General features: G+C 40.1%; 1 protein-coding gene across 4 annotated transcripts in view; it reads left to right on the top strand.

Annotated features, from left to right (window-relative positions):
* The window catches only part of TRAK2 (trafficking kinesin protein 2), an 88,927-nt gene that overhangs the window by 72,649 nt on the left and 3,509 nt on the right, over positions 1-12,769 (top strand). For 2 of the 4 annotated variants that reach the window (XM_023218968.3, XM_023218969.3), the window contains exon 16: positions 1,364-1,458. In XM_023218968.3, coding sequence (XP_023074736.1) covers positions 1,364-1,458 — 95 coding nt within the window. Of the gene's footprint in view, positions 1-1,363; positions 2,360-12,769 lie in introns of those variants that run through there. The other 2 variants (XM_023218954.3, XM_023218963.3) reach the window with 1 other exon arrangement.

Below are 12,769 nucleotides of genomic sequence, written 5' to 3'. Positions count from 1 at the left end.
ATACAGGTTGATGCCATTATATGAAGTGTACAGTTTGGGTAAAGACAGGCAGTTCTAGAGTCTAGTAGAAATAGGGAGATTAGAGACTGGGAATACAATATATAGACTATTCCGGATCAGAGGCTTTTAGTTGGACTGGTTTGACCACAGAGTCAAACTTATTTGAATTTTGCTGCTTCTATACAAGTTGGTGCTTTAGAAAGTTTGTTAATTGTAAGCTTGTGTTTTGTTCATAATCTTTAAAATTTTTGATATCCTGATGTTTAATATATTGAGTATTTTGTGTTGAAGTGAAAGTTGATCTATTAAATACTGGTAACATTTGTTTTGCGGGGAAATTGGCTAAAGAAGTACCATCTCCATTTCATTCCCGTTTCCTTAAGTACATGATTGGTTAGTTTTTCTTTTCGACTAAGCATAAAATAAGAATTTTCTCATTTGATTATTATAAAAGTGGGCAGGGCAACTGAGTATGTATTGTGTAAAGTAAACTGAGGCATGGAAGGTTGAGGTCACTGGTCCTAGGGCAGACAACTAATAAATAACCCAGCTGGGGCTATATACCTGGAGTTAGCCAAACTGCAAGATTTACAGGGCCAGTCCTCTGCACAAGCTCACCTTCACTTCTATATGTTCAGTAGTATTACTGAATACTGAAGTAATGCTGAAGAAGTATTACTGAATAGATGTTGAAACTATTAGTTATTTTTAATTTTCTGAAAACACGTTTCAAGTCAAGGTTGAGAAAAATTCATTCTATGGATATTTTTATGCTATCATTGTTTGAAATTAACATTTCTTGAGAAAATAAAATTTAACAATTAGAAGTTTATTATTTCGCAATAAAATAAAATTAAAAGATTAAAAAGAAGGAAACTTCTCCCAGAAGAGCATATCATGTTTAATTTTTTTTTAAGTTGTAAACTGTTTACCTATGGATTATTGTCTCAAGGTATCTCACTTTATGGAATGGATATATAAATAAACATTCTAAAGATTACTTTCCTTAGTCTTCAAATTTCTTTGCTTTCTGTCATAAAATTTAATTGTATTTCTACAGATGTACATTTTAGAGTTAAAATTTAAAAGTAAAGTTATCTAAGAGTACAGCAATACCTTTCACATCCCACTGAAAATATTTTAATAAGTTAATTACTAAGTTACAAATTACAAATAATTAATCATTGAAGTATCACGTCAAATTTTCATTTCCCAGATCTGTTCCACGGCGTACAGTTACAGATGTGTTTGTTGCCTGTTACTTTATATTTACCAAGGATAACTACCGTAATTACTTTAAATGCCAGCTTGGGGCTTGCTTTTTATTCTTAAACACTGTCTCCCACTTACTTTTTTTTTTAAGCTCTGGGTTCCCTTCATTATCCTGTGGAAGTAGTGGTAGCAGTTCATCCAACACGGCTGTGAATTCTCCTGCCTTGTCCTATAGACTCAGCATTGGTGAGTCCATCACCAACCGACGAGATTCCACTACAACCTTCAGTAGTACCATGAGCTTGGCCAAACTTCTACAAGAACGAGGCATCTCTGCCAAAGTGTACCACAGCCCAATTTCAGAGAACCCCCTCCAGCCTCTCCCTAAATCCCTGGCTATCCCTTCCACACCACCAAATTCACCATCTCACTCACCTTGCCCTTCTCCTTTGCCCTTTGAGCCTCGAGTGCATCTCTCTGAAAATTTTTTGGCCTCTCGACCAGCTGAGACATTCCTCCAGGAGATGTATGGCTTGAGACCCTCCCGGAACCCTCCTGATGTTGGCCAGTTGAAGATGAACTTAGTGGACAGGCTGAAGAGACTGGGGATAGCCAGAGTGGTCAAGAACCCTGGTGCCCAAGAGAATGGAAGATGCCAGGAGGCAGAAATTGGTCTTCAAAAACCAGATTCTGCTGTTTATTTAAATTCAGGTAGCAGTTTATTAGGTGGACTAAGGAGGAATCAGAGTCTTCCAGTCATAATGGGTAGCTTTGCTGCCCCAGTTTGCACATCCTCACCCAAAATGGGTGTCCTGAAGGAGGACTGAGGTTCAGCAGTTAACTGACCTCTTATACAAATTAGCACATGAGGGATAGATATGCACTGAAACATGTAGTCTGGTCTGACTTGAGAGAAAAGGAATGTTGCACAAGGGTTGTGAATGTGAAAGGGGGAATGGAGGAATGGAAATAAAATTGGGATGAGCCCTAATGGAGGAAGTCGGGCAAATTGAAAGTATAAATGAATGGGCCATGAGTGTTCAGAGGCAGGAAAGAAAGGTTTAATATACTCCTTCAGTTGAGTTTTCTTGTCTTGAAAATAAAAAGTGAATAAAAATAAATTCAGTAATACTAAAACATACAGAGATACTGAACTTCCTGGCACATTTACTTCTGGTAAGCATAAAGCAGAGAGAACCCAGGTTAGAAGGATGGGAAGAGAAAGGGAGCAGCTTTTTTTTTTTTTTTTTTTTGAGACGGAGTCTTGCTCTTGCTCTGTCGCCCTGGCTGGAGTGCAGTGGTCGGATCTCAGCTCACTGCAAGCTGCGCCTCCTGGGTTTACGCCATTCTCCTGCCTCAGCCTCCGGAGTAGCTGGGACTACAGGCGCCCGCCACCTCGCCCGGCTAGTTTTTTGTATTTTTTAGTAGAGACGGGCTTTCACCGTGTTAGCCAGGATGGTCTCGATCTCCTGACCTCGTGATCCGCCCGTCTCGGCCTCCCAAAGTGCTGGGATTACAGGCTTGAGCCACCGCGCCCGGCCGAAAAGGAGCAGCTTTATTGCTTACAGAAAGCCATTCTGAAGGGTTGGTGGGGTAAGCTCAGTCTGTTACTGAGACACTAATAGTGAGATGGCTTATATGTTTCCCCTGTTAATATCTGGTTAAATTATGCATCCATCAAATGATATGCTCACAGCATTAGCAAAATTAGGAGTTTCATCTTTTTCATTGAATCATAGGTGGAGACTCCTATTTTCCTTTCTGTTTTCAGGCCTTTGAGCCCCTGGGAGCCCAAATACCACTCAATTATTTTGTATTTATGATTAATAAAAGTTCATTTTTTAAATTTGTATTTTTATACAACCTCCAAAAAAAAAAAAAAATGGGTAGAGCATGGGAGGGATTTACTTTTAAGAAGCAAAATGTGGTAAATTGGAACCAAGAAAACTTGTTTTTAGAATATTTCTTCTGAATAAGTGCAGTAGCCAAGGAATACAAACATAATTGCATGTTTTAAAAAATTCCTTGGAGGCTGGAAGGGGTTAAGCCAGAAGTGCAATCAATAGGAATTAGGGAATGTTTTATATTTATATATGTAAAATTTTTTGGGAGAAAAGTTAGTTGCAACTAAACCCAACTTTTTCCAAAGTGCGCTATGCATATTTTTAATGAAAGATGACATGTATTTGCACAAAAATTCTCAGGCACATTAAATTATTATAAACTGAAGTAAAACCCAGGTGCTTGCTTTGAGATTGTGTTTTGTTTTGTTTTTTCCTAATGTCAAATAAAATAAAACACATCTGCCTTCTTGATATTTATAGAATTAGAGAATAAACTTTTTAATGGGGGAGTCAAAGCTTTTTCTTTTTCTCTAAGGTTCTTTTTTTTTTTTAAATTCAAACTGTATGAAATGGCAAAGTGAGGCTCTGGGGTTAGGTTTCAGCATTCAGCAGTTGACACAGGCTAAGAAATGGAAAGAGGTAGATCTGTTTTTTCTCAATGTTGCTGAGCAAAGTCTGCTTCTCATCAGATGACGTGGCTTTGTCTAGATAGCACGCAGCTCAGAAAGAAATGTCTTTATACAAAAGACATGATAGAGAAAAGATGAGAGAGGGGACTAATTATTTTGTTTATGAAAATGGCAAGTAAATTACTTGATCTTTTTGGTGCTTCATATGCAAATGTTTTGTTGGTTTGTCCTGACTTAAAGGCAATTTTCTGAAGAACTCTTGACTCTTGCTCCTATGGTTCCCATAGGCACACCTATTCCCAGGCCAAGGAGAGTCCTTCCTCTCCCCTTTTGAGGCATCCCTGCCACCCACCACCCCGCCCCCCACCCCCACTTGCTAGTGCTCAAAAAAGCCAACATGAATGCAGTGGTAAAAATGTGTTCGTTTCTTATACTTTTTAGAATCTCTTAATAAAATTTTTCTAAATAAATGCTGCAAAAACAAAGGATGAAGATGGTCTCTCCCTTTCGTTCCCCTTCACTCAGTTGTGCTGAGGTCAATAGAGCGTACACATTCAGAAAGGACTCCAGTGGGTTTATATGTGAATATAAGTGTCCCTGAATGGGGCAGGCATTAAATAGAAGAATCCCTGCTGTTTACATTTCCCACGTATTCCAATTCACTTTTTTAAAATACCATTTGAATTTGTGTTTCATAAAGTGACTCTGGGGTGCTTACTTTAGCCAATTCTTAAAATTTTTTATTTGTTCCCTAAGGAAGTAATTAGTGTTTCTGTTGCCTGAACAGTTACAGTTTCCAAGAAACATCAGGAAGTAGGAAACTGTAGGGCCAGAGAGTAGTACAAAGTTAAATTGTCCGATTTATGTGTATTACATAAAGCTATAAATTGAACTAGGTTTTGCCGTGCTCTGTATTGAGTATAATTTGTATACTTTTTTATAATTAATGACTAAATGATCATTTTGAAGGCAGGGTGGTGGGGGTGTGTTAGCAGCCAAATAAGAACATCTGATTAAAAAGAACCAGACTTAGATTTTTTTAAAGTACACTGATGTTGATGTTCCACCGGAAGCACCTTAATTGTACACTGATGTGTAATGTCTCTAGAAATGAATCCTGTCTTAAAACTGGGTTTTGCTGTTTTTTGAAGTTTCCACTTAAAATCATTTTTGGTATATCCTGATAATCTCTATAATACTAGCATTTTCTGCAAAATATAGTAAGAAGAATTGGAGCCTAATAGCTGGTTCCTCCCAATTTATCTGTTATGTTTTGGTATTATTCACATTTTAGTTTTTTCTGTGATAAAAATTGTATGTATACTTTCATGCCAGTATAGGAAACCTCAATCTTCTTTTTTTTTTTTTTCTTTTTTTTTTTGCTTTAAGAAGGTTTTCAGTGATTATACCTCAGGTATTTCTGAGTGTCCTATTATCTAGTAGGAAAAGTATCTTTCTGAGCTCAGAATTAAAAGTTCTCCTAAATTATGAAGATCCCAAATCTTATGTAAATAACCTTAGGCATGGGTCCTTAGGGAGAAGTTAATGACCATTGTTAAAGTACTTTTTTAGAAAATTTTGTGCTGTATATTCTTGATTTGACATAAATGGATAGACTTTGGCAAGGGAGGAAATAAGTTACAAGGCAGCTTACAAGAGCCTATTCTCGATAAAAGGTATAATTTTACACAGTACTCAAAGCTTGTTATCTTTTCTGACCATTTTAGTACAGAATTAGTACTTGGTGGTTACTAACATCGACTTGCGACATCTCGAACTGGGGCTGTTAGTGTTGAGTGGGCCACCTCTCTGATGTCAGATGCATGCAGACCTGTACTCCACATGCAGCCCAACAGCAGCGCAGTGTGATAACCGAGTGGTCGCATGGCAGAGCACATCCCCCGCAGAGTGGGCACAAGTGCCCTCTAGGGCAGCCAGGGGAATACTATTGTTCGATACCTGGGATTTGACTTTGTCAGACAGCTCTTTGTGCACCTATCTTTGTTTTGTCAAATGTAAATCAGTTAATAAACATGAGTAGCTTAAATTTTCATTTGTCTCCCTGTGTTTTTGTCCCAGCTGTTTGCACAGGTAATCCTGTACTAAATCTTTCTTTTGTGTTATGTTTTTGGTTAGAAAACAACCTCTACTTGTCAAACCAACACATACACAAGAAACCACCAATAGTAATAATAAACAGATCTTAATGTATTCTCCTAGATTTTTTCAAAATAGAATAGACAGTATCTATGTATACCATAATACTTCCTTAGCAAAAGTAACAGCAACATAAAAATAAAATCTAAAGTCATTGATATGCAGATACCAAGTTTGAGAAGATTCAGGAAGTATGAAGCAGTTCTTTTCCTGTATTCCACAGTTTTCTGTTGACGCTCTTAGCTATTTAAAAATTGTTTCCAAGAAGCTAAATTTGAACTTTGTTACAGACACTAACAGAAAAGGTCTTTTGATACTCAGTCTCCTTCACAATTTAATTTCTGTTTTGTTTTGTTTTTTTTATAATTTCCATTTTTGTTTTAGATTCCAGAGTACATGTGCAAGTTTGTTACCTGGATATATTTCATGAGGCTGAGGCTTAGAGTATGATTGATCCTGTTACCCAGATACAGAGTACAGCATCCAATACGTAGTTTTTCATCCCTTTCCCCCCTCCTTCCCTGCTGTAATAGTCCCCAGTTTCTATTGTTGCCATCTTTGTGTCCTTAAGTAGCCAGTGTTTACCTCCCACTTGTAAGTGAGAACATGCAGCATTTGGTTTTCTGTTTCTGTGTTAGTTTGCTTAGGATAATGGCCTCTACTTACATGCATGTTGCCATGAAGACATGATTTCAGGGATTTATATGGCTGCATACTCTTCCATGGTGTATATATACCACATTTTCCTTATCCAGTCCACTGTTGATGAACACTTAGGTTGATTCCATGTCTTTGCTATTGTGAATAATGCTGTGATGAACATGAACGCATGTATCTTTTTGTAGAATGATTTATTTTCTTTTGGATATACACCCAATAGTGGAATTACTGGGTTGAATGGTAGTTCTGTTTTAATTTCTTTAAGAAACCTCCAAACTGCCTTCCAAAGTGGCTGAGCTAATTTACATTCCCACCAACAGAGTATGAGCATTCCCTTTTCTCCACAGCCTCGCTAGTATCTGTTTTTTGTTTGTTTGTTTGTTTGTTTTGAGACAGTCTCGCTCTGCCACCCAGGCTTGAGTGCAGTTGTGCCATCATAGCTCACTGCAATCTCAACCTCCTGGGGTCAATTGATCCTCCCACCTCAACTTCCCAAGTAGCTGGAACTACAGGCATGTGCCACAATGTCCAGTTAATTTTTGTATTTTTTGCAGATAGGGACTCACCATGCTGCCCAGGCTGGTCTCAAATTCATGAACTCAAGTGATTCTCCCACATTGGCCTCTGAAAGTGCTGGGATTACAGACATGAGCCACTGCACCTGGCACATATTTTATTATTATTATTATACTTTTTTTTAAAGGTCTAGCTAATGTTTATTCTGTCTCTAATTCCTAAGAAGAATAGTTAACAGATGGATGAGAAGTTATGATTAATGAATATTTTTAACCAGTAATAACAGATCTCTTCATCATCATTTTTACATCTTACTTTTTATTGTTTTATTTTTTTTTAATTATACTTTAAGGTCTGGAGTACATGTGCACAAAGTGCAGGTTTGTTACATACGTATACATGTGCCATGTTGGTGTGCTGCACCCATTAACTTGTCATTTACATTAGGTATTTCTTCTAATACTATCCCTCCCCCTTCCCCCACCCCATGACAGGCCCCAGTGTGTGGTGTGGCCAAGTGTTCTCATTGTTCAGTTCCCACCTATGAGTGAGAACATGCAGTGTTTGGTTTTCTGTTCTTGTGATAGTTTGCTGAGAATGATGGTTCCCAGCTGCATCCATGTCCCTACAAAGGATAAGAGCTCATCCTTTTTTATGGCCGCATAGTATTCCACGGTGTATACGTGCCACATTTTCTTAATCCACTCTGTCATTGATGGACATTGGGTTGGTTCCAAGTCTTTGCTATCGTGAATAGTGCCACAGTAAACATACATGTGCATGTGTCTTTATAGCAGCATCATTTATAATCCTTTGGGTATATACCCAGTAATGGGATGGCTAGGTCAAATGGTATTTGTACTTCTAGATCCTCAAGGAATCGCCACACTCTTTTCCACAGTGGTTGAACTAGTTTACAGTCCCACCAACAGTATAAAAGTGTTCCTATTTCTCCACATCCTCTCCACCTGTTGCTTCCTGACTTTTTAATGATCGCCATTCTAACTGGTATGAGATGGTATCTCATTGTGATTTTGATTTGCATTTCTTTGATGGCCAGTGATGACGAGCATTTTGTCATGTGTCTGTTGGCTGCATAAATGTCTTTTGAGAAGTATCTGTTCATATCCTTCACCTACTTTTTGATTGAGTTGTTTGTTTTTTCCTTGTACATTTGTTTGAGTTCTTTGTAGGTTCTGGATATTAGCCCTTTGTCAGATGAGTAGACTGCAAAATTTTCTCCCATTCTGTAGGTTGCCTGTTCACTCTGATGATAGTTTCTTTTGCTGTGCAGAAGCTCTTTAGTTTAATTAGATCCCAATTGTCAATTTTGCCTTTGTTGCCATTGGTTTTGGTGTTTTAGACATGAAGTCCTTGCCCATGCCTATGTCCTGAGTGGTATTACCTAGGTTTTCTTCTAGGGTTTTTATGGATTTAGGTCTAACATTTAAGTCTCTAACCCATCTTGAATTAATTTTTGTGTAAGGTGTAAGGAAGGGATCCAATTTTAGCTTTCTACATAATGGCTAGCCAGTTTTCCCAGCACCATTTATTAACTAGGGAATCCTTTCCCCATTTCTTGTTTTTGTCAGGTTTGTCAAAGATCAGATGGTTGTAGATGTGTGGTATTATTTCTGAGGGCTCTGTTCTGTTCCATTGGTCTACATCTCTGTTTTGGCACCAGTACCATGCTGTTTTGGTTACTGTGGCCTTGTAATATAGTTTGAAGTCAGGTAGCGTGATGCCTCCAGCTTTGTTCTTTTGGCTTAGGATTGTCTTGGCAATGCGGGCTCTTTTTTGGTTCCATATGAACTTTAAAGTAGTTTTTCCAATTCTGTGAAGAAAGTCATTGGTAGCTTAATGGGGATGGAATTGAATCTATAAATTACCTTGCGCAGTATGGCCATTTTCACAATATTGATTCTTCCTATCCATGAGCATGGAATATTCTTCCATTTGTTTATGTCCTCTTTTATTTCATTGAGCAGTGGTTTGTAGTTCTCCTTGAAGAGGTCTTCACATCCCTTGTAAGTTGGATTCCTAAGTATTTTATTCTCTTTGAAGCAATTGTGAATGGGAGTTCACTCATGATTTGGCTCTCTGTCTGTTATTGGTGTATAGGAATGCTTGTGATTTTTGCACATTGATTTTTTATCCTGAGACTTTGCTGAAGTTGCTTATCAGCTTAAGGAGATTTGGGACTGAGACGATGGGGTTTTCTAAATATACAATCATGTCATCTGCAAACAGGGACAGTTTGACTTCCCCTTTTCCTAATAGAATACCCTTTATTTCTTTCTCCTACCTGATTGCCCTAGCCAGAACTTCCAACACTATGTTGAATAGGAGTGGTGAGAGAGGGCATCCCTGTCTTGTGCCAGTTTTCAAAGGGAATGCTTCGAGTTTTTGCCCATTCAGTATGATATTGGCTATAGGTTTGTTATAAATAACTCTTATTATTTTGGCTCAAGTGTCCCAGGTCGATCGCAGACTGCTGTGCCTGGCAGCAAGAATTTCAAGCCTGTGGATCTTAGCTTGCAGGGTTGGGGGTGGGACCCGCCAAGCCAGACCACTTGGCTCCCTGGCTTCAGCCCGCTTTCCAGAGGAGTGAGCTGTTCTGTCTCACTGACGTTCCAGGCACCACTGGAGTATGAAAAAAAAAAAACTGCAGCTAGCTCAGTGTCTGCCCAAACGGCCACCCAGTTTTGTGCTGGAAACCCAAGGCCCTGGTGGTGTAGGCACCAGAGGGAATCTCCTGGTCTGTGGGTTGTGAAGAGCATGGGAAAAGCACAGTATCTGGGCTGCAGTGCATGGTACAGTTCCTAATGGCTTCCCTTGGCTAGGAGAGGGAGTTCCCCAACCCCTTGGGCTTCCCAGAAGAGGCAACGCCCTACCCTGCTTCCACTCACCCTCCTTGGCCTGCACCTACTGTCCAACCAGTCCCAATGAGATGAACAAGGTACCTCAGTTGGAAATGCGGAAATCACCCGCCTTCTGCATTGATCTCACTGGGAGCTGTAGACCAGAGCTGTTCCTATTCGGTTAATATTGATGTGCAAGGTTTTGATCCTATCATGAGATTGTTAGCAGTTGTTTTGTAATTTCTGTGGTGTGGTTGCTTTATAGGATCTATAGGCTATGTTCTTAAAAGTGTGTTTCTGTGATAGCAGATATCATTCTATCATTTCCGTGTTTTGAACTCCTTTAAGAATCTTTTGTACAGCTGATCTGGTGATAACATATTCCCTTAGCTCTTGCTTATCTAGAAAATATTTTCTTTCTCCTTTGCTTATGAAGCTTAATTTGGAGGGATATGACATTCTTGGTTGGAATTTCTTATCTTTAAGAATGCTGAAAAAAGACTTCCAATCTCCCCTGGCACATAAGATTTCTGCTGAGAAGTTCATTGTTAGCCTGATGCATTCCCTTTGTACACAATCCGACCTTTTTCTCTAGCTGCCTTTAAGATGTTTTCTGCTGGGTGTGGTGGCTCACACCTGTAATCCCAGCACTTTGGGAGGCCAAGGTCAGCAGATCACTTGAGGTCAGGAGTTCAAGACCAACCTGGCCAACATGGCAAAACCTAGTCTCTACTAAAAATATAAAAATTAGCTGACCATGGTGGTGTGCGCCTGTACTTGCAGCTACTCAGGAAGCTGAATTATGAGATTCGTTTAAGCCCCGGAGGAGGAGTCTGCAATGAGCCAAGATAATGCCACTGCACTCCAGCCTGGGTGACAGTGAGACTCCATCTTGGAAGAAAAAGTATTTTATTTAGCATTGACCTTGGACAGTCTGGTGACTGTATGCCTTGGTGATGCTCATTTTGTATAGTATCTTGCAGGTGTTCTCTGAATTTCTTGTATCTGGATGTCTACCTCTAGCAAGATTAAGGAAACTTTCTTGAATTATTCCCTCAAATATGTTTTTCCTTCTCAAGAATGTCAGTAATTCATAGGTTTGGTTGTTTTACATAATTCCATATTTCTCAAAGCCTTTGTTCACCTTTAAAAATTATTTTTTCTTTATTTTTATGTAACTGAGTTAGCTCAAAAGATCAGTCTTCAAGCTCTGAAATTCTTTCTTCTGCTCAGTCCAGTCTATTGATAAAGCTTTCAATTGTATTTTGAAATTCCCTGAGTGAGTTTTTCAACTCCAGAAGCTCTGATTGATTTCTTTTTACCATATTTATCTCTTCCTTCATTTCCTGGATTGCTTTAGAAGTTTTGTGTTGTTGATTTTTAACCTTGACTTAGGTCTCATTGATCTTCCTTGTAATCCATGCTTTGAATTATGTAACTGTTCTTCTTTCTGAGTTTCTATTTTGGGTATAGACCATTGCTGGAGAGCAAGTTTGATCCTTTGGTGGTGTCACTATATTCAGATTTTTTGTGGTGCCAGAATTCTTGCACTGATTCCTTCTCATCTGGAGATGCTGGCATATTAATTTTATAGTGATTTTCATGTGGGTAGGATTATTTATTTTTCCTTCTTTCCCTATAATATTATTGAGTTTTTTTTTTTTTTTTTTTTTCTTTCCCTTTCCCTTTTCCCCCCTCTTTAGGGAGTGTGACTATTAAGAATGCTGGGTAGGGTCTTTTGGCTTTGCTTCTATAACCCTTTTTACCTCTGTCAGCAGGTTTTATATTGGGCTGTGCAGTTCAACCTACAAGTTAGTAGATGGTGCTTATAGGTAAGAGCCTGCTCTGGCCAATGTGACTGGGTGTATACTTGATCCTTGTTTATGGGGAAAAGCTCTGTTACCTCAGGCAATGAGCTAATTCATGAGGTCCATAGTGGTCTGAGCTCCCTTCTCAGACACAGGGAGGTAGGGGCCAAAATGGGCAGAGCTGGACTGGGCAGGTCCAAATACAGGTCCCCTGATGACAGGTACAAGCACCAGCACCAAGGGGGAGTGCAGTGGGTAGCCACTACTAAGCACCTAGAGATGCTTGGGAAATTTCCTTGACCCCAACTTCCCTGCTCAGGAATGGGGGCAGCCTAGACTAATCCAGTAGAGTCACTGATCCAGATGCCTGGAGATCTGTCTAGGCATGGAGCCCCACTACACCAGGATCTATGCTCAGGAAGGGTGGCATGCTCAGGCTGCTGTTCCAGGCAAGCGAGTGTTCTGAATGCCTGGAGATCTGCCTGAGCATGGAGGAGAGAGGGCCCCCTGTACCAAGACCTCTGCACAGGAGGGTTTGGGTGACTCAGACTGCTGATCGAGGCAAATGGGTGCTCTGAATGCCTGATGATCTGCCTGGTCATAGAGCGGAGAGGGCCTTGCTGCACCATCATCTATGTCTTGGAATGAGAGGGGCAGCAGCTCAGGCTGCTGAACCAGATGAGCGAGTGCACCTAATGCCTGGAGATCTGCTGGGGTGCAAAATGGAGAGTGCCTCCCCACACCCAGATCTCTGCACAGGAAGGGTAGGGCACTCAGGCTGCTAGTCCATGTGAGCAGGTGCTCCAAATGCCTGGAGATGTGCCTAGAGATGGAGTGGAGAGGGCACCCTTGCACCACAATCTATGTGGTGGATAGGAAAGCAACTCAGGCTGCTGATCCAAGGAAGGGGGTGCTCTAGACACCTGGAGATCTGCCTGGGTGTGGAGCAGAGAGAGCCATGCTGTACCACAATCTATGTCCATGAAGGGTGGGGCAGCTCAGGCTGCTGGTCCTGACAAGCAAGTGCTCCAAATGCCTGGATTTCTGCCTGAGGGTGGAGCAGAGAGGGCTCTGCTGCACCA

Source organism: Piliocolobus tephrosceles, chromosome 11 (assembly GCF_002776525.5).
Source record: "Piliocolobus tephrosceles isolate RC106 chromosome 11, ASM277652v3, whole genome shotgun sequence".
NCBI lineage: Eukaryota > Metazoa > Chordata > Mammalia > Primates > Cercopithecidae > Piliocolobus > Piliocolobus tephrosceles.
Note: the sequence above shows the minus strand (reverse complement) of the source record. Positions and strands in the feature narration are given on the sequence as shown.